A 21574-nucleotide genomic window follows, 5' to 3' on the forward strand; every position below is an offset into this window, starting at 1 on the left:
GTGACTTAATAGCATACTTCCCAATTTTAGTATTCATCCTTAAAAACTTGCCAGTTGCCTCAGGCAGTGCCTTAGGGACAGATCACGCACTGGATGAGTATGAGCAGACTTTTGTGCCCATATAGAGCAACATGGGCTTCACTGGGGCTCAGTGCTAATGCAAATGTCCACCTGCTTGGATTCCATCACAGGATTGGGGCCTTGATTAGAGAACTATCTCAATGTGTGCTGTATTCAAGATATAACCTATTGTCATGGATGTACAGGATCTGTGCTATGACTTGGCCTTTAGGCAGTCTTCTGGGAGTATCCCTAATATGCCAGATCGCCAGTGGATCACACTTTTCCACAAGGGTTGGTCACTTGGCCTTAGCTCCTCTGATACCTGGCCTCTTTCTCATCATGAGCACTGAACAGTGGGTCCCAACTGAGGGAGACTCCTGTTCAGAAACGTTTACCCTTAAATGTACATCCGTAGGTGTCTGCAGTAAGACTAGGCAGCCTTTTCAAAACAGAGTAGGGTTTATTAACTGGAATATAGCATCAGGGACTCCTTAGGTTAACGTAGAGAAGCAAAGGTTAAGACAGTTCAGACTGGCCAAAGTTAGGGCGTGTACATATTAGCGTTTACTTTGAAACAGTTTGTCGTTCAGGGGTGTGGAAAAGCCGCCCTTCTGAGCAACGTAAGTTACACTGACCTAAGCGCTGATGTGGACAGTGCTATGTCCGTGGGGGACGCTCTCCCACTGACATAACTACTGCCCCTCAGGGAGATGGAGTAATTATGCCGATGGGAGAGCTCTCTCTGGTTGGCATAAAGCGTCTGCACTAGCAGTGCTACAGCAGTACAGCTGCACCACTGTAGTGATTCTAGTGTAGACGCCCTTAGAATTCCACCAAGCCAGGTTGCTCTAGTGCCCATCTTGGCTTTCTCTGTCTGTCAATCCCAAGTGAGAACTGCTGTATGTCTGTCAGCCCAGATCTTACTGCAGATTCCTGTCACCTCCAGTACTTCCACATGAAAACCATGCTGAGTTTCCATGTCCAGCCTGCCCGAGCATCTTGCTGTTAAGTGTCAATCATTTAGTCACTGGGGTTCCCATTGTTTTTTGTGGATCTTCCATTGATATGTGTTGATTCCAGCCAGCACTTAATGACTCATTCAAATCACCCCAGACAGTTAGCTGGCACCAGGGCCGTCCCTAGTTATTCTGGGCCTCTGTGGGGGGGGGAGTGCTGGCTTGGGGGGGGGGCAGGGAGGAACACACACCCCCAGCACTCACCGGCAGCGCGGTTGTGGCCGGGTCCCTGCATTTCCTGCCACTGGTGAGTGCAGGCCTGGCCCTGCTGCAGTCCTCAGGGGTGGAAAGAGGCGGGGTGGAGCAGGGTGGGGGCTTTGGGGAAGGGGTGGAGTGGGGGCGGGGCTGGGGCAGAGCAGGGGAAATGGCAGGGCAGGGTTGAGGGGCCTGGGGAAGAGGTGGGGTAGGGGCTGGAGCAGTACACAGCTGCGCAGGGCACCGGGAAATTTGGTGCTCCAAGTTTCCTGGTGCCCTACGCAGCTGTGTACTTTGCGTATGGGTAAGGACGGCCCTGCCTGGCACAAATATCTTATACCTTTTCTCCATTCGAAGGGAAGCATTTTACCCCTTCTGCACCCACTAGGTAATAATACTAAGCCAAAGGGTCAACTGCCATAAGTATCATTCATAAAAGTGTTACAGAAAATTCCCACTTCTGTCACATCTGTTGTAAGTCAAAGGAAGTTTATGCACTACTGTATAATTCTATTTTTCTTAATCCAGATTGGTAAATTTTTAAGGCTACTACTTTCCATCCAAGAATCTGAGTGAGCTTTGAAAACATTAACTGATCTTCACAACATCTTTGTGGGTGTTACCTCCTTTCTCCAGAAGAGCAAACAGAGGCATAGAATAACTGTGACTTTTCCAAAGTCAAACAGGAAACATGTGGCAGAGCTGGGAATAGAGCCCAGGGCTACCGACTTTCTGAACTGTCATCTGCTGATTTGTAAGATTGTATGTTTAAAAGAACACCCTCATTGTTCCTGGACATCCTCTTCCGCCCAAACAATGATGTGCACTTTTCCAATTTGGAGTTGCTGCTATTCGTTCTGTTAAATGTTTGCAACTTTGTTTCTTAGTACCTCATTTCTTGTTCCTCCATAGCTCAGGCCAGTCCAATCCAACCTTTTACTTGCAGAAGGGTTTTAGGACATATGTGCTTAGGAAGAAGCCTCATGGCCCTCTTCTGCCTAGAGCTCACAAGGTGAGTAACCAATTCCTTGGCAAACTATAGATGCATTTCATAGTTCATGTGCTAAAAGTACATAACTGTGAGGAACAAATGTTTTAATGTAAGGACAGAGACAAATGGCTCACAAATACCTTGGCTAAATTATCTTCGTTTTAAAGGTTTCTGACCCAGTTGCAAATATGAAAGAAAAACTGGCTTTGTATACTTTTTTATGGATTTTATTACACATTAACAAATAAGCAACTTTAAAGTTAATCAAACTTATCACCAAGCTAACTACTATAAACACTTACCGGTACTATACTAAGAATCAGAAAGTACAATTATCAAATCAAGCTCACAATTAGAATTAATAATGATATGAACTGAGTCACCAATTAAGTCATCAAAGTAATACAATAATCAAATCATAAGTAAGGCTCAGATTTTGTCACGGATATTTTTAGTAAAAATCAGGGACAGATCACGGGCAATAAACAAAAATTCACGAACACCCATCACCTGTCCCTGATTTTACTAAAAATATCACTGACAAAATGTGGAGGGAGGAGGGTCTAGCACCTACAGCAGCTGGGGGCTCTGGGGTCCCCTTGCCTCCTGCAGCAGCTGGGAGCTCTGTGGTCTCCCCTGCCACGGCTGAGCCCATGTGGGGTCCCTTCGCCGCCCACTGCGGCTGGGCAGCCTGGAGGTTTTCCCCCCACCGCAGCTGGGTAGCTACTGGGGGCCCACCGCCAGCCGTGGCTGAGAGCTGTGGGGCTGCCTGCTGACAGCTTCAGCCCTGGGGCAGAAAATGTCATGGAGGTCTCTGGAAGTCACAGATTCTGTGACCTCCATGACATAATTGTAGCCTTAATCATAAAGCTACTACAGCACATGATCAGTTTTTACAAATACGGAAACTTGAGGAGGCAGCCACGTGCTTAGCTCTAACCGCCAGTTACAGGATCTTGCTCATGGCAAAGTAATCTATTGAACTGGTTGAATGTTTCAGAATCAGAACCAAACTTGTTTACCTCTCAGCCCTTGAAGCAATATTTAGACTCCTCCCAAAGTTCCTGTGTGCTTAGTGACTATACTGATCACTCCCTCTCTGGTTTAATTACCCAATCTTTGATACAACAGCAGTCGACAGCTCTTACTTCTCCTGTAGAGTAGTGTGGTATTCCTGACACCCTTCACTATTCAGGGCAAAAGTCTAAGTTTAAAGCAGGACTGCCTAGAACTTGAAATAGGAAATGATTAATGTTGCTTACTGCAAATGAACTCACATATGCACACAGTCATTTAAACACACACGTGCATATCTCAGAAGTGTTAGAGAATAATAATAATGGGGGCATCATCACCCAATAACAACATAAGAAAAAGAGGGGGAAATACTTAAGGCAAAAGATGCATTCTTCGTCTTGTGTGGTCTTTGGCGTCACATTGCATCAGTCAGGACTGCAGTTCAGGGGATTGGGTGGTGTCATGTCTGGTCAGTACCTCGGTGCTGGCAAAGTCTTCTGGACACTTAGGCCAGCATAGTCTGTAGTGGTCTTTGTCTTTAGTTGGCTGGTACAGATGGCACCAATTCATTAGAAGGCCTTGATATGTTGATGGCTATAACTTCCCTTGTCCGCGCTTATACAGCTCACACATCTCCATATCTCCTCTTTTAGCATTTCTTAAAACAAATGTAAAGGCCTTTTTGCAACTGTCACATGATCCTTATACCGACAAGGAACTGGGGAACTAACAGTTAGTTGCTTTAACTGGCTGAAGGGTCGTTAGCAACTTTAACCCAGAGACAGAGCTGCTCTAAATGTTGTTAATATAAATCTGATTTAAGATAAAGAAAATTAAAGTTTATACCAGGCCCAACTCTGAAGTGGGCTATTTCCCTCACGTAACTATTGGCATAAAAATTTAAGTGGCTGTTGAATGTTAGAAATGTTAGAAAATGCAATTAATTATTCAAATGCACAAACCAGTAGCAGTGTTCTGTACTGCTTGGTGTTTAGTAGGGCACAGTGTTATATTCTGTATATATGTAAAATTTAATTAAATGTGTTTGAAAAATTTGAACATTATTCTGTACTTACCATACTATATCCTTCTTAGGTTGAGAGAGAATATCATGTGCAGAAAGCATTATTTTCAGCTGGATTTCCAGTTCCTGAGCCCCTGCTGTATTGCAGTGATGTTTCTGTGATTGGAACTGAATTTTATGTGATGGAACATGTACAGGTTAGTCAATACATGTTGTAGGTTTTTGTTTTGTTTTCTTTTTGGTTTTATTTTCATTGCAAGCTGTTTTAAAATATCTAAAGTTTTATATGTTGAAATAAGAACCTTGATGAAATTTTTCAATCTTGGGTACCTAGAATAGGGCTCCTAAGCCCCTTTTTAGGCACCTAAATAAAAATGGCTTGATTTTTTTTCAGAGGTGCTGATCACCAATAGTGCCAATTGACTTCAAGTTTTTTAGGATTTATTTCCCTCTCACAGGGTCATGTGTTTGGCTCACCATTCAACATGATCTTCTCAGGTTGGTTGTCAGGCAGACATTCTGAAATCAGGCAGGATTACTAGTGTGAAAACCCTAGACTTATTAGCGGGAGCTGGTCCGGCTTTAAGGTTGGGCAACTGTTCTCCATCCCAGGCCCTCAAAGTTTCTGGGTCCACAATGTTTTTTTTAAAAAAAAATGATGACTGCATTAGCCAGCTGTTCTTCAAAAGCTAACAGAGTTGTAGTCCAGGCAGCAATTATAAGAATATAGGGTAGGTCTATGGACCACCACTAGACGGGTCACAGAAGTGCCTCTTATTTACTCTGGGGACTCCTCAGATTCAGAACACTAACATCTGGGAAGGAAACCTCTAAACCACAAGCTTCCAATGTTCTATATTTTATTAACTAATCTAAATAAGCAAAAGCATAAACTATCTGTAAACAAATCAAATGACAAGAAAGTGGGTTAATATCAAATCATCAGGTTGTGTGTTCAGTTTAGGAGACAGATGAGTTGAATGTTTGTTTTGTTAACCATGTTCTAATGCTGCTTCCAATTAGATTAACTTTGAAAAACTGCCGGGATATTTCTATCTTTTATACAGTTGGAATTTTCTCTGTCTTATCTCGAGCAAGAAGTTTCTTTTTAATAAATCTAGTTCCCTTAGCATTTATTTTTTTCCCAAGAATGTAAGTTTACACTTGACTAAATTGGATAGCTCAGTTGCTTTTTTATTTTTTTCATTAATACAGTCCAAGGTTTTAGAAAGTAGAACAGAACTTGATGAAACATGTATGTTGACTAAACAATATCATGTAATGCTACAATAAATTCTATTCTTTCACAATTAATTGGCAAAAACTAACCTAGTCAGTGTGTTAGCTGTGTACATTTATTTAAACCATAAACTATCTGGAAGTGAGTGGGTTTAGAGAAAAAATTTGCCTAGTCTTTCCTTTTTCCCATATCAAAGGGTCTACAACAGAGGCAAATAATAGCCCCTCCATCTTCCCTCTCCCCCCCAAAAAAGTAAGTGGATTACTTTTAACTATTTTTGAAATGTGAAAAATCCTTATTAAACTAGAGCTTATCATTTCGTTTTTCAATTTATACACTGAATTATTTTGATTCAGAATATTTAAAATGGACCCAAGAAATACAATCTGGATTTCACACACCTCAGAGTTTGGAGAGTGTCTGGTTCTAGTGTTCTAGTTCAGGATCTACAAGATATATGTATATATACACCTCTACTCCGATATAACGTGACCCCATATAACACAAATTCGGATATAATGTGGTAAAGCAGCACTCTGGGAGGGCGGGGCTGCGCACTCTGGTGGATCAAAGCAAGTTCGATATAACGCAGTTTCACCTATAATGCAGTAAGATTTTTTGGCTCCTGAGGACAGCGTTATATTGGGGTAGAGGTGTATTAAATTCACTGCTCAGGGAGATCCTGTGAGATTGGTAGTTTTTGGATTTCAGTGAGCAAGAGTGCCTTGACCTTCCTGGACAAGAAACAAACGGGCAAGGAAGAGATTACTGACACAGTGACTGTTAATACATCATACGCATCTTGTGCTGTTGAGCTGCGTGACCTTTCTCTCCCTTCCTCCTTCCATCCCACCAAATATCTGATTTATGATGTCTTCAGGGTCGCATATTCCGAGACATCACACTACCTGAAGTCAGTCCAGCGGAGCGATCTGCTTTGTATGTTGCTATGATAGAAACCCTGGCCCGGTTGCACTCATTCAGTTTGCATTCATTGGGTCTCCAAGGATATGGCAGAGGACCGGGATACTGTAGGAGGCAGGTAATGGTCTCCAAAACTACTTACTTTGTAATACCCTTGAATTTTTCATTTGTATTCATTTGGTTACAACACTTTATATTCATGTCTTTAAAAATAACCAACATCTTTAAACGACTCAAGATTTTGGCTTTACCTAGTATCTTATAATTAGTTCAATTACTCTATATATTATAGTGTTTAGAACACACTGGTCCTATTATCATACTGTAGTATCCATTCACCTGTGTCACACCTCCAGATTTGGAATTACACGTGCAGTGGCATTTATATTTGAAATACAACAACGATCAGGTCTATCTTTCAGTGTTCTTTCCCCTTTCCAGAGATATTTAGTACAAATTTAAAGCTACTAAGGGTATAACAACACTGTCAAAATCCAGAAGCAGGAATAGCACTCCCAAGATTAATTGTCATTAATCTGGATCACCTGTGCCAGTTGATATAGGGACTTGCTTTGTCCCTTTTAGAGCAAGCTGGAAAGGATCTTAATCATGTACTCCCAATGGGTCAGAATCTGATATGTTACACCAGTATAAATCAAGAATAACTTCAAGGGAGTTGCTGTGGATCTTTAGTAGTGCAGCCTAGGTCAGAATCTGGTCCTAAATTGTTTTTTAGAGAAAGTTTCTTGAGCATCAGAAATTGAATCTGTATGTGACAGTTTCATTTTGTTTTAGTGTGAAGATGTGGAAGTATCAAAGCTTATTCAACAGTACCTCTGAGGAGTTGATCCATGGTGTTTGATTTTCTGTTGTGCTTATTTTTGTAGCATATAGCAAGGTTATGAAACAAAATATGCACTCAGCCTTCCACTGGTGATAGAAACAAAGGCCAAACATTGAGAGGTGCAATTTTCTGCTATTTATTAAACCTTTTTGAATTCTCTTCTGTACCTTATTGGATCTCTAAGATAATCTAAAGGCCAAGGGCAATGAACAGAGATCAAAATAGCTTGGCTGGTATCAGAGGGGTTAAGGAAGCAGAAGTCCTTTGGGTGACTGTAATCAGAGTGAGCCATTGGAAATGACTGAGCTCCAAAGGCGTGAAAACACAGAGACCCATGAGCAAAGGTGAAATAGAAGCTCAGAGCAGCTAAGCAACACACAGAAAAGTGCTGTGGTGAGATGTGGTTTGTTAACTAAGAGCAAGTCTACACTTAAAATGATGCATTCGTGCAGGTGCACTGATGCAACTGTGCCACTCTAGTGCTTTAATGAAGACACTCTAAGCCAACGGGAGAGAGCTCTCCCATTGGCATAGTTAATCCACTCCCTGAGAGGCAGTACCTGTGTCGGTAGGAAAAGCTCTCCAGCCAACGTAGCGCTATCTACATAGAGGATTAGGTCGATATAACTATGTTGCTCAAGGGTGTAGATTTTCACACCCCTTAGCGATGTAGTTACACCAATATAGGTCTGTAGTGTAGGCCTAAAACCATAACAGTGGACATTCAAAGAGGAGCGTACAGGGCAGACTGAATGGGCTGGAGCGGCTGACCATAGTGGGCTGAAGAGCTAGAGAAGACATGATAGGAATGCATATGTGCAAATTAGATCCAGCCAGTATTTGTCTTCGTTTATGGCATTTTAAATGCATTAGGGCAATAACAGAATCAAGCATATTCCTGCCAGTTACATTTCTTCACCTTAGAGTTCTAATTCCCAGGCCCACAACTAGCTGCATGTGAGGGTGTCCCTGCACCTGTGCATAGTTATGACTGGAACATAATGTATTATTGTCTTTTAAATAAAATCAATTGGCTGTGTCAGGCTAGAGTTCCAAGAAGAGACAGAGGGGAAAAAATGAGTGCCAGGAAGTTTAGCGGTGAATAGAAAATCTCAACAATGGCCTTTGTCTCTATTACCAGTGGAAAAATTGACTGTGCATCATGTTTCATAACCAACTTGGCTACATATTCATAGCCATAATTATAAAAGTGAAGAGTAAGACCATCATAGAAAAGGGAGAGTACATGGTGACAAATATTTTTTTCAACACCTTTGAATTATAACAAGTAAAAAGGAAGTTTGAATGGCTCGCTCCCTCAACTGTATAATGTTCTGCTTATTTCCCAGTTGTTTTACGTGTTTTTTATATTTTCAGGTTACAACTTGGAAGAAACAGTATGATGCATCTGCTCACGTAGACATTCCTGCTATGAACCAGCTGGCTGAGTGGTTAATGAACAACTTGCCAGCTGGTGATAATGAGGAAAATCTGATTCATGGAGATTTTAGAATAGATAACATCATTTTCCATCCAAGAGAGGTACCCCAAACATATAAATGCATATTTAATCATACTTCTTAGTTCTTGTTGTACTATTTCTCTACCTTCCTACCTTCATAATAGACATTGACAGGTGTTGCAGAGCACAATTTTCTTGAGGTAAATTTAAGGACCGCTTAAAACAAATTCACTAACCTAACTCCGATTCATTAGACCTTCTTTTCCCTCTTCCCATCTTCACATCCCCCAGTGCAAACAATCCTGCTCCATTATTGTACTTGGAATATACAGCTCAAAAAGGGAACCATAAAATACACTTAAGAGTCAAGCATGTGCTCAGGTATCATTGATTTGCTCAAGTGCCTGATCCAAAGCCCGCTGAAGTCAATGGAAAGACTTCCATATTAACTTCAGGTGGCTTGGGATCAGGACTTAGTATTATCATAGGGCCTGGTAGCCTTCCTCAGAGACTAGGACCCCATAGTGATAGACTCTGTACAAACACAGAGCAAAAAGGTCTAAATATATAATATGCAATCTCAGTAAAAACAAGGGAGAAGGTAAAAAACCCAAACCTGTGAAAGTAAGGCAGGCCCATTGACAGGAATTCCAGGCCCCAGGGCAGAACAGTCAGTGGGTCCCCGCTGGTGGCCAGCGAGCTGCTGGGTGTGCTCTTCCGGCATGGCCAGGGCTTGCACATGCCTGCCCGGTCGGTGCCTTCGCTGCCGCTGGTACCACCCAGCATGCGCCTAGGAGCATAGGGGCCGACTTCCAGATTTCCCAGGAGATGCTCGGCTCCCCGCTCCGTCCTAGGCCCCTTCCCCTAATGCCCCATCCCCACCCCACCTCTTCCCACCCCTGTTCCGCCCCCTGCCCCGAGGGTGCCCCATATACAACTGGTGCCTCCCCATAGTTGGGGGGCACGCTCCAAAGGGCAGGTCACATGTCTTCTAAATGGGAAGGCACGTGTGTATGTAGTTAATTTAACTTGCTTGCCTTTATTATTCATCTGATAATTTTTATTTATTTATTTAGGCTCGTGTTGTGGCAGTCCTGGACTGGGAACTTTCAACCACTGGGCATCCTTTAGCAGATTTAGCTTATACTGCTGCATTTTACTTCTGGCCTAACACAATTAAACAGTTAGGCCAAGGGGGTACCTTGAGTTTTAGAGATACTGTAGGTAATTGTAATTTTGTTGACATTAGTTTTTAAAAAAATGATTTCTATTTAGTTTTTTATCTTTATAAACAGTTGATAGTCAACTATTAAGCATACCATACTAAACTTGTAAATAACTTCCATAGTTTACTAACAACATGTTTATTACAGTCTAGAAAACTATAGATAGGAAATGTATATTTCAGTACACTTATGAGGTTATTAATAGTATTCCTTTAAGTGAAAAGATATTTTGAATGCTATTTTTCTTAGAGACACTGCCAGATTTTAAGCCTAAAATTTAATCTTCATGTTAAAAGACAAGACAACAATATTATTTTTTTACTGACCCCCAAAAATGTTCTGTTTATATTTGGTTGGAATTTGAACAGTCCCCATTTGTGTTTGGCTCCCAAATATAACAGTATTATATTAGTTCATGAGAACCAGTATGTGACCCTTAGTAGTTTATTTTTGTTGTGTAAATTGAATATAGTTTGTAAGACTAAGCAAGCAGCATAACTGGTAAAACATTAATTAGAATTTAAAAACCAAGAAAGAGAAAAGTTTTGGACATGCTAAATATTCTGTATGGTTTTCCTAGGAATTCCATCACTTGAAGAATTGACTTCAGTTTACTGCCGCTGCAGGGGTATTAGCACAGATTTACCCAACTTGAATTTCTTTCTTGCTCTTTCGTATTTTAAAATAGCTGGAATATGCCAGGTAACATTTTCATTGATACCTAATATATGTTCTTATAGTTTTATTATGAATATTTGTAGTTTGGTAATGTAGATTAAAAATGTAAAAAATATTGAAATGTGAAAAAATTGAAAAGCTTTTGTAATTTTATTTATTCTTTTAAAAGCTGTAGCGTGTTAGCTGCCTGTCCCTAGTAGCTATCTGGGCTATTGTTCCCTTTATGATCAGGTGATGGCTAATTTCATAATTTTTAAAACAAACATTAGCCTTCTTTAGATGTGTTCATTTTGGATATGATCACTATGGATGCTAGATGATGGGGGGGGGCCCCTCAGGAAAAATCACATACACTGTCCTTTAAACTCTGAACGTTGTGGGCCCCATCCAGTGTCTATTGAAATCAACAGATGGGAACCCATTGACCAGCACTAGATCAGACCCCACATGAACTTGTTTTTAAACTTTTATAATTATGTATATGACGTTTGCACAGTAAATACTTGTCACTTGTGCTGTTGATTTTGTTGGTTGTTCTTTGGACTTGGACCATTAGTTTGTCCACAGTGGAGTGAGTATTTTCTTTTAGTGTCTCAGTATCACTACTGATTGGAAATGGATCAATGGCAATACTAATGTATTCAAGTACAATTTGACCAACTTTTATATTGGAACACTGACTACTTCTTTTTATTGGGAATATGTGCATTTAATTTTGTCCACCACTTCACACAGATTATCTGTCATATGGAACTCCAATTTTAAGCAGATAATTAAATCATACATGTCTATTTTACTTGGTTTTAGGGTGTATATGCTAGATATCTCCTTGGAAATTCTTCTGCAGAGAATAGTTATGAGTTCGCTGAGATGGTGAAACCCTTGGCAGAAACCGGATTACTGCTCTCGAAAAGGTAAGAGCACTTGTTGGATATGTCTGTGCAGAAATTAAAAAAACTCAGCTGTCCTGGGTCAACTGACTTGGGCTTGACGAGCTCGGGCTCCATAGCTGAAAAATTGCTGTGTAAATATTTGTGCTCGGGCTGTAGTCCAAGCTCTGGGACCCTCAACCCTTGCAGCCCGAATGACTACACAGCAATTTTTCAGCCCTGCAGCCCAAGCTCTGCGAGCCTGAGTCAGCTGACCTGGGTCTTTTATCCCTGTGTTGATATGCCCTAAAAGGCTTGGCTAACTCAGGTCAAACCTTTCACAGCTTTCTTATGTATTTATTTAAATAGTTATATTCGTGTAAGGAAGTTTGTATTAGCATCAGGAGAACCTGACCTTATTTATTTATTTAAATTTTGTTCCCTAGAACTTCTTTCACGAGTGATGCACAACCCAGCGGTACAGGAGAGCTGTTCCAGCAAACTAAAAAAGGCCAGGAGGTTCTGCGGAAGGTGAAGCAGTTCATGAAGCAGCACGTGTTTCCAGCTGAAAAGGTAGAAGCTTTTTGTTCAGGAAGTAGAGTGTGTTTGTGCAGAAATGCAGAGCTTACTTCACAGCTCACATCTTCACTTTGTTTAGGAACAGAGACAGCGCTTAATTTTGTCCAGTCAGTGATGATTGCAGATTATTACTCATTATAAATCAGTGTAGCCTTGGCAACAAAATCTATCCAAAGTACAGTCTATGAATTAGTAGTGAATGCTAAAGGAAGAATATTGAATGGGGGAAAATACTCTACTAATAACAAATACAATAGTATCTTTCACAGTAGAGAAAATACAGAACTCTGTTGTAGTGAGTGAGTGCAAAGGGGGTTCCTGATGTTGGACATAGACAGGCACTAATGCGCTCTGACTAGCTCACAAACTGGAAGATGTTGATGGTTCGCACAGTGTTACCATACAGAGTCTGCCTGAATCCTGGCCCAGATTGTTTCTCCTTTAGCTTTTTGAGGTTCATGGCTCTTCAGTTCCGAGGGAGTGTTGAAAGCAGGAGATTAGGAGTTGATACTTGAGTTCCCAGTGTTGCTGCTGACTTAAGCATGATCCTAGGGATGTTGCTCAGCCTCTCTCTGTATCTATTTTTTTTTCTCTTCTTACAAAGTTGTTTTTGATAATTAATTGTTTGTAAAGTGCTTTGAGATCCTTAGTTTGAAAGTAACTGTGGTATAAATCGTTGCCAACTATCGTTGCTTTATATGTGGTCATGACTAAGCATTGCATTACAGCTGCTGCAGGTTCTGTATGCCCTGTGACTAACTCCCTTACAACATTTCTGACCCTCAGGACAAACTGCTTGTTGGGAAAGTTGGGATTAAGTCTGAAGATCCAAGCCTTCTGAAAGAAGCAGTTTTTTGACTAATGCTCAACTTGGATATGCACTTTGTTCCCGTGATTGTTCTTTGCCTGCAGCGCTAGGTTGTTTACTTTCTCTAGACTGGTCTCTTGTTCGGTGTGTGGGAGGTAACATGCCTTGCAACCAGGTTAATTTGATAAAAACTTTTGGTGTCCTGCTTTAATGATGTTGTTAGAAGTTAATGTAATATTCAGTAAAGTATTTGACTGTAAGTTCCCAGGACTATAGGATGTTGCTTCTTGTGGAGCCATAATATGCTACTAAGCATGTTAGAGGCTTGATTGTGTCCCAGAGGGAAGAATTGCATTGGAGGGTTGTTTGTCATCCAGGAAGAAGGCTGCTGTTCTTACTCCCCCATCCTGGATGGAAAGTTTACCTTTCCCATAACCTTGCCCTCCTTAGAAAGGGCTAAGTGCTGTTTATATCTGATATTAAGTACACTTCTGTAATATATCAATATGCCCTCAGTTCCTAGATGTGTCTGACATTAATGTAGGCTTGAAAGCTGATAGTGGAAATGGCCAGAGAGGTCCATAATTATGAAAAACAAGATGATTTCTTAATGTACCTGCTCCAGTTAAGTTCTTGTTTCTGAAAGATTTTCTCAAAGGTCAAGCAGCCATCTTCTGGTCACAACTAGTTTTATTTCTCTTCAGGAAAAAATGGGTTCTAAGGAATGCGTGTTTAACAAAAAACAATATGGAAAGTTCCCTACATAACCCTTTAAAGGAAATGTATGTTGGTGTTTGTTTGTTTGCTGCAGCTGGGGTTGGGAATTCAGGACTCCTGAATTCTGTTCCTGAATCTGATTCACTGCATGGCTTTTGATAGGCTATTTAACCTTTAGTATAATGAGTCATTTAAACTTCCCAAAGTTGTTTGAAAAGTGCTTTGAGATCCCTGAATAAAAAGCACGAAAAACTGTGAAATATAATCAGTGCATAAAAAAATTAGTCTTCAAAATGTCCCGTGGAGAGCAACATTTAGCATTAGGATTGCTGTGAAGCGCACAGGTTTTCCTGCTTTTCTATATCTTTAATAAAAGCTTAAAGGGATTTAAATGGTGTGTTTGCCAGGGTACTAAGCATGCTGAGGTCTCTGTATATCTAACCCGAAACCTTGTTTAAGCTTTGTTTAGCCCAGGTACTCCATCTAGACTTTTTTACAGTCTTACACAGTATGAGTGGCATCTCAGAGCAGATTGTGTTGATCTTCATATTGGTTCTTCATCTCCTTTCTTACATGCTTTGAGCAGTGGAATAGTTAACAACACTGACATTTAAAGTGTGATCATTTCAGAAGTTAGCACATACCGAAATGAATGGGGAAGTTCACACCTCACCGTATACAGTGCTAATATCTAGTGCTCCAGATGACTGAGTACATAATGAAAAGATCATCTATTATTTAGAGAAACAGCTGTATTCTTCATGTGTTCACTTGTTGCATACTAAAATTGGATAACTAGCTTGCATGTTGCAATATTGCACTGGTAGTACTGTATGTGCTGTGTCAACATAGTCAGCTTAAGTTTTATATAGCAGTGGTTATTTCATCATGGTATCATTTCATATACAATTACCCTTCAAAAATACTAGTTATGATAAGTGCTTACTCATATCTTCAGAAAATGTTGAACTTCAAACACCGTCAGGTAAGTGTTTTAAATAGCACTGAGTCACTTTTATATCTGAAGTGAGGTGCTGTTTTGGCTAAATTTCACGAGGAGTCTTAAGCCTGTTTTATATGTGTGAGACATACATAATCAGATTGCAATTAGGTTTTTAATTTTTTTGTTTTTAATTATTTAACGTATACTCTTGTACAATAAAGATGCACTTCTAGTATTTAACAGGAATTAATTGTGGTTTGTGGAGATTGGGAAAGAGGTAGTAGAAGACACCATATATTATTACTTTTTATTGTATGTTTGTTTGTTTTTAAGGAAGTGGTTGAGTACTATGCCAGGGATGAAAATTCACTGGACAGATGGAAGAAACCTTCAGTGATTGAGAAACTGAAGGTACTACAAAGTGAATGTTTGCCTGAGTATTGCAGTGATGATGGAAATGAAGGAGTTGATGCAATTGCCTAAGCAAATATTACCTAGAGTAGTTAACCTTTTAGATAATCATGTTTGTCTTATGCATATAAAATACAATAAGCTTTTAAAAAGGAAATGCAGTTTAAAAATACATGTGGTAATACAGTATTTCCCAAGCTTTTGAAAGCTCAGGAAAATAAAACCATTTGTGCCTCTTACAATCCTGCCATATGGTGATGATGTGATAATTGGGCCTACACATTTACCCTAATTGTGAACTCAACTCCAAGAAGTGAGCATGATTTTATAAGATGTTACAATAACCCATAACAACAAATGCTGATGGGGAAAGATACAAAAGTGAGACAGATTGAATTAGTCCAAACAAAAAAGCCTACTGATATAACTCAAGGACTGTGTTAAGCTCATGCTTGGTAAACAAGAGATGAGGGGAACCAGAAATCTTTGAACCAAAATGGTGTGTCAGAAAATAGGCCTAATTGGTGAACAAAATGAGAGGTTGGGCTGTTCCACCCATCACTCTTTTTTGGACGAGACTTTGTGAGGAAAAATTGGCTGCTGAAGTGAGATTCACCATCATAGCTGTCACCCCTGCCATCTCATGGGTCCCTGGACCCTCTTCATCTTAATCCCTGAGAAATGTCCTAACCAGAGCAGGCCAGAGAGAGGGAGCCAGATGACACTGCCATCTCTGCTGGCTCTAGCTAAATCCCAGTTGCCACCTGCAGTGTGAGACTTTGTCTCACCCCATCCCCCCAAGTCCTTTTCCTACTTTGCCTTATTTCATCTCTTCCTTAACTCTCTCCTTTTTCCTTCTGTCTGATAAGAGTCTGGCTTAGCTGGCCAGGACTGCATATTTCACCATACGTCTGTAAGCCTGTGACAGTGGCTGATAACACTGTGTGCTGTACCTGTATTTTTCCAGCAGTGAGGTTGCAAGTGACTCAACATCAGAGACAGAAGATGCATTTTCTATCTTTGCTATTTCTTTTCTATGTGTCTGTCTTGTTTATCTTCTTAGGAAATGGGATCAGACTTTAATAACAGCAATGCCAGCACCAGCTCGTCTCAACTAACTTCTCTTTTTCCCCAAAAAGAAGAGTTATTACTGTCTTAAAAACTGTCAAACAAGGGTTATTTTTTCTTTTAAAGACACTCTCCAGCGAAAGAGAAAGGGAATAAGCATTGTTCTTGAAATGAAAGCTTTACTTTACATTCCAAATGCTTTAACTGGTTTTCCTGCTTTTCTATATCTTTAATAAAAGCTTAAAGGGATTTAAATGGTGTGTTTGTCAGGGTACTAAGCATGCTGAGGTCTCTGTATATCTAACCCGAAACCTTGTTTAAGGTTTGTTTAGCCCAGGTACTCCATCTAGACTTTTTTACAGTCTTACACAGTATGAGTGGCATCTCAGAGCAGATTGTGTTGATCTTCATATTGGTTCTTCATCTCCTTTCTTACATGCTTTGAGCAGTGGAATAGTTAACAACACTGACATTTAAAGTGTGATCATTTCAGAAGTTAGCACATACCGAAATGAATGGGGAAGTTCACACCTCTCAGGGTAGGTCCATACTTACTCGCCGGGTCGACGCGGAGAGTTCGACCTCTCGGAGTTTGAACTATCGCGTCTAATCTACACGCGATAGTTCGAACTCCGAACGCGCTCCCGTCAACTCCGGAACTCCACCACCACGAACGGCGGTGGCGGAGTCGACGGGGGAGCCGCGGAGTTCGATCCCGCGGCGTCTGGACAGGTAGGAAATTCGAACTAAGGTAGTTCGACTTCAGCTACGCTATTCGCGTAGCTGAAGTCGCGTACCTTAGTTCGACCCCCTCCCCCCCATAGTGTAGACCAGGCCTCAGAGGTGCTATTTCAGGCTCTCTGCAGTCTCAGGCAGATGTAATTACATCAGTTACAGCTGGGTCACATTTTTAAGTCTTTATTCATAACCAGAGCAGCAAGAAGTGAGACTGGAGAAGAAGTGGGAGACCTGTCTGAGGGCTTGTCTACACTGCAAAGTTGTCGACAAAACTTTTTTGTCTTTCACGGGTACTTAAAGCCGCCCGCCCCCCCCAAAAGACAAAAGTTTTGCCGAGGCAAGTGGCAGTGTGAACACGTCTTTGTCCGCAGGAATGCTCTCCTGCTGCTCGCGGGGCTGGAAGTATTTTGTCGGCAGAAGTGCTGACAAAGTACCGAGAATGAGTATTTACACATGCTGACTTTTAGCAACAAGGCTGTGTTGACACAGCCTTGTCGCTAAAAGCTGCATAGTGTAGACAAGCCTTGAGCCTTTCCCACCCCAGCACATATGCAGGCATGAGCGCATGCACACACACACACGCGCGCACTCTTTAGAAAATGCTGTGCTTATACTTGCAACTGTTTTAATTGTTACGTTGACATGAGTAGAATTCCCCTCAGACATTGCTAATCTATATGCCAGTTCTGTATTTTTAATAAAGCTTAAATAAAGTATTCACAGTGTCTTTAGGGGGCACCCTGATCCCATGAGAAGGGAGGCCCTGCAGCACTGTGGAGAGAGAGGGAGAGCTCCTTTCTTTCGTTGTCCTGGGATTGGAGCATACCATCACAAAACAGCATAGTGTTGTACAGGGGTGATGTGTGCTGAAACAGTTAGCTATCTCCTCATTCAAATAGCATAGATTCCAAAAGCACGAAAGGAAAACAATATACTACCGTGCAAACCAGAACACACGCATGCATGTGCACACAGTGAGTTATTGCCATTCTAGCCAGAATACTTCATGGAGCAGGCAGATTTTTTAACAGTTGTTCTTTTGAAGGAGTGTTTGGAAGCTTGGCATATGCTACCTGGGTGGTTATTCTGGGCTTATGTGGCTATGTGGTAGAAGCCTTGGAATTCAGGAGTATGTGAAAGAAACAAAGAAAGGGAGAGAGTGTGTGAGAGAGGTACAAATGGAAAAAGTTAGGGAGAGCTTGAGTGTGAGGGGGAAGCCTCAACATTATGCCAAAAAATATAGAGACTCGGGGAAAGGAGAACTGTAGTTGGGACAGCAAGATTGACTGGAGGGAGGTGAGATGGTTACTGAATCATCATGTAATCTCAGAATAAAGATTCATTGTGTGTTGGTCTTATGTCTTCTGACAGGAAATGGCCAAAGCAGAGGGTCTGTGGAACCTCTTCCTGCCAGCCATCAGTGGTCTGAGTCAGGTTGACTATGCATTAATTGCAGAGGAGACAGGAAAATGCTTCTTTGCCCCAGAAATTTTCAATTGTCAAGCACCAGGTTAGCAAACCCTCCCCACATCCCATTCCTTAGCCACAATTTTGTGAACATTTTATGATGTATGAACTATGTATTGCAAAAAGAAACATTCTGATTTCTCCCAGATACTGGAAACATGGAGGTCCTGCATTTGTATGGGTCTGAAGAGCAAAAGAAACAGTGGCTTGAGCCTCTTCTTCAAGGGAAAATTAGTTCTTGCTTCTGCATGACAGGTAAATGTTTCTGCTGTTGAAAACTGCCCCCCCCCCCGTGTATGTTTCACAGCAGTGCAGAGAGGTGCAGAAATACAAGCTATTGTGTTAATACCTTTTGCATTCCACCATTGCTTTGAACCTCTCTATGTGCTATCGACAGCCAGAGGGTCTAATTCTGCAAGACGCTAAGATCCTTAGTCCCCATAGTCACAGTAGTTGCCATTTCCCGTAGTTATAGCAAATAGATTATTATTAATTTTAAGAATATCTTCACGCTTGCTTTTTTATTAATAGCCAAACAAAATTTCTATACAAACAGGACATACAGTAAACTTACCCTCCCATATCAATGACAGTCCATCTGCAAATATTTCATGTTTGTGAAGTGTAATGTAGAAAATCATCACCAAAACATGATGCACTTCCTGTATAGCAATTGTTTATCATTCCTTTTGGGTTTACATTGTCCATTATGGTCAAAATTTTCAAACCCGGGTGCCTGAAATTATCCTCTCAGTGAAAATTGCTGGTGGTCAGCACACCTCTGGGAAAACTGGCACTTTTGATACAGGAGAATATCTTTAGGTGCCCAAGTTTGAAAATTTTGGTCCTCAGGTTTAGGGCCAAATCCTGCAAAGTGCTAAGTGCTTCCTGCAAGTCAACAGGAGTTTAGATAACCCTGCATCTTGCAGGATAGGATATAATATCTCTTATTGCTGTGTTCCCAAAGGAGAAGAGGTGTTTTCACCTAAGATTTGGAAGGAAACCGAATATTGATGAAGCAGACTGAAGGGAGGTTGTTCCAAACAGCAGGAGCTGCAAAGGAAAGGCTGTTGCTCTATCAGTGATAACATTCTGTGAAGAACTCCAAGGTCACTGGCTTTAGGAGGATGTAGAGAAAGAGAAGGACCCAGATTTTCTCCCCTGCTTTGCCCTCTTGTAGTGCAAAGGGGCCAGAAAGAATCTGTCTCACCAGCTGAGAATTCCTTTGGCATGCGGGTGTTCTCAGCTGGCATAGAGTTTATACAATCCTGCCCTGTCCTAAAATAGGGTTTACCTGCCTCTGGCACTTACCAATTAATCCTGGGACCAGCTTGAGAATTAAGGAGCCTTAACTGGCTCCTTGACTGTATCCTGCCTCCAGCAGTGACTGGGATGAGCAGAAAACCTGAGCCAAGGTCTGTGAGATAAACCAGAACAAGTCACGCAGGGTTTTAAAAATAACAAATTTGACTGGCTGTTGAAATTAATAATTATTTATCCAGGGCCCTTACAATTTATCCAGGCTTACAATTAAATAGACAAATGTTATAACTAAAGCTCTAATAACTTTTTAAGTTATATTTTCATAGCGAACATTACAATTGTGTTGTTTTCAAAGCGAACAGTAGCTTTCCAATGAAGACACAAAAGTTTCCACATGGCCCTAATTACGACTGCATTTTGAAATGCTCGGTCCAGAAGTGTTGAGAGGTTATTAGAGAGCACAGTGTCAGTGTTTTCTGCTTTAGCCTTGAATTACACTTTTTATCCCCATCTCTTTTACCTTCTCTCCGGTTTTTTATTGTATGACGTTTCTATAAGCAAAACCAAAAGTAATTGTAATCCCCTCCCATAATATCTGAATAATGGATCTAACTGCAAAACCACTGTACATGCTCATAAATGTGTTTTGTACAGAGCCTGATGTTGCTTCGAGTGATGCCACCAACATGGAATGCAGCATTCAGCGAGATGGAGATAGCTATGTAATCAATGGCAAGAAATGGTGGAGCAGTGGTAAGTAAAAAGCTCATCATTGTAGAACAATGAATTTATGTTTGAATTCCTTCTAAACACGGTGAAACAAAAATAATTTGCATTCCAGTTCTGAGAAGTTTGTGTCTCTTCAGTGACCAGGGTGCTGGATTGTAAAATATGGGGGAAGTGATATTCAGGTTTGGTTTTAATACATGAAGCCCAAACCTTAATTCTGTTAAGGGTGTGTGCTGTTGTTTTACCCTTTTAGTCTTTTTTGACCCTTTTTAAACCCTTCCAGAAGCTACTTAGCTGACACATTGAGCTGCACTGTACTCCTCTAATGTATCTTTCCATCAGATGACCCATGTATTTTAAGCTTTGTCTTGAGGCTTTCTTCGTATTTGGCAGCTCGTGCATGGAATGGGGGTACTATGGAGAGCTATATGGGTGCTTATTTTAAGTCATGCTTCCCTGGCTGTTTCTTTAGACTAGGCTTTGGTGTTGATGCATTAGCCCTGGTCTGAACGCTTCCTGTCTCACTTCCTAGCTAGTTTTATAAGCTGGTGCATAAATGGTGAATATTCTTGAAGCTACAGTGCAAAAACTTTTTTACTCATTTAAATGCTTTGGTAAAGACTATGAATCCCAGCCTTGAGTTTTGTTCCTGCCCCCAAGTATGCAATATATATGTTACTGTATGTCTTTAGAAACCAAGATATGGTAGTTAAATGTACCAGGATATAACACATTAATTCAACTACACTTTCAACATCACTGCAAAGGTCTTGAAACCAAGGCTTATTTTGAGCCCTCGCTCTTCCTGGCGGTAGATTACCTCTTTGCTGATACAAGCTGGTTCTGCCTCCCTGGGCCGTGTACCCCAGACCCTGTGCCCTGCAGCTACAACATGGATATTCTTATCTTGAGTCTCTCTATTCGGTGCTATAGGGCACAACTGCTTTCCTAGATCCTACCCTCGGAGCATCTGTATCTCCACAGGCTGGTCTGGAAGCAGTTAATTGGTGTGATTTTAAAATATTGTACAGGGGATCACAAGGTGAATCACACAGTGACAAAAATTATTCCTGTCCTTGATAGCTGGGGAGGGATAGAGGAATTTTGCTGTCCCTGAACTAGTCTTTCTAGCCTTAAATCAGCATAGACAATGTACAGTAATGTACTATAAGAACATTTTAACTCACCCATTCAAAAAAAAAAAGCATTAATGTAAAATGTATCCTAAATTACTGCAAAGTAACTGAAGCAATGACAGTGCTATGATTTACTATGATTTAAAGTAGCAGTTCCAAGCTCATA

General features: G+C 40.9%; 1 protein-coding gene across 2 annotated transcripts in view; it reads left to right on the top strand.

Annotated features, from left to right (window-relative positions):
- The window catches only part of ACAD11 (acyl-CoA dehydrogenase family member 11), a 55809-nt gene that overhangs the window by 4406 nt on the left and 29829 nt on the right, over positions 1 to 21574 (top strand). For both annotated transcript variants that reach the window (XM_045004411.1, XM_045004412.1), the window contains exons 2-13: positions 2187 to 2286; positions 4378 to 4503; positions 6427 to 6588; positions 8692 to 8856; positions 9853 to 10000; positions 10583 to 10704; positions 11488 to 11594; positions 11996 to 12122; positions 14930 to 15007; positions 18185 to 18323; positions 18428 to 18535; positions 20198 to 20296. In XM_045004411.1, the coding sequence (XP_044860346.1) occupies positions 2187 to 2286; positions 4378 to 4503; positions 6427 to 6588; positions 8692 to 8856; positions 9853 to 10000; positions 10583 to 10704; positions 11488 to 11594; positions 11996 to 12122; positions 14930 to 15007; positions 18185 to 18323; positions 18428 to 18535; positions 20198 to 20296 (1481 nt within the window). The remainder of the gene's footprint in view (positions 1 to 2186; positions 2287 to 4377; positions 4504 to 6426; positions 6589 to 8691; positions 8857 to 9852; positions 10001 to 10582; positions 10705 to 11487; positions 11595 to 11995; positions 12123 to 14929; positions 15008 to 18184; positions 18324 to 18427; positions 18536 to 20197; positions 20297 to 21574) is intronic.

The sequence above is a fragment of the Mauremys mutica genome, chromosome 2 (genome assembly GCF_020497125.1).
Source record: "Mauremys mutica isolate MM-2020 ecotype Southern chromosome 2, ASM2049712v1, whole genome shotgun sequence".
NCBI classification, from domain to species: domain Eukaryota; kingdom Metazoa; phylum Chordata; order Testudines; family Geoemydidae; genus Mauremys; species Mauremys mutica.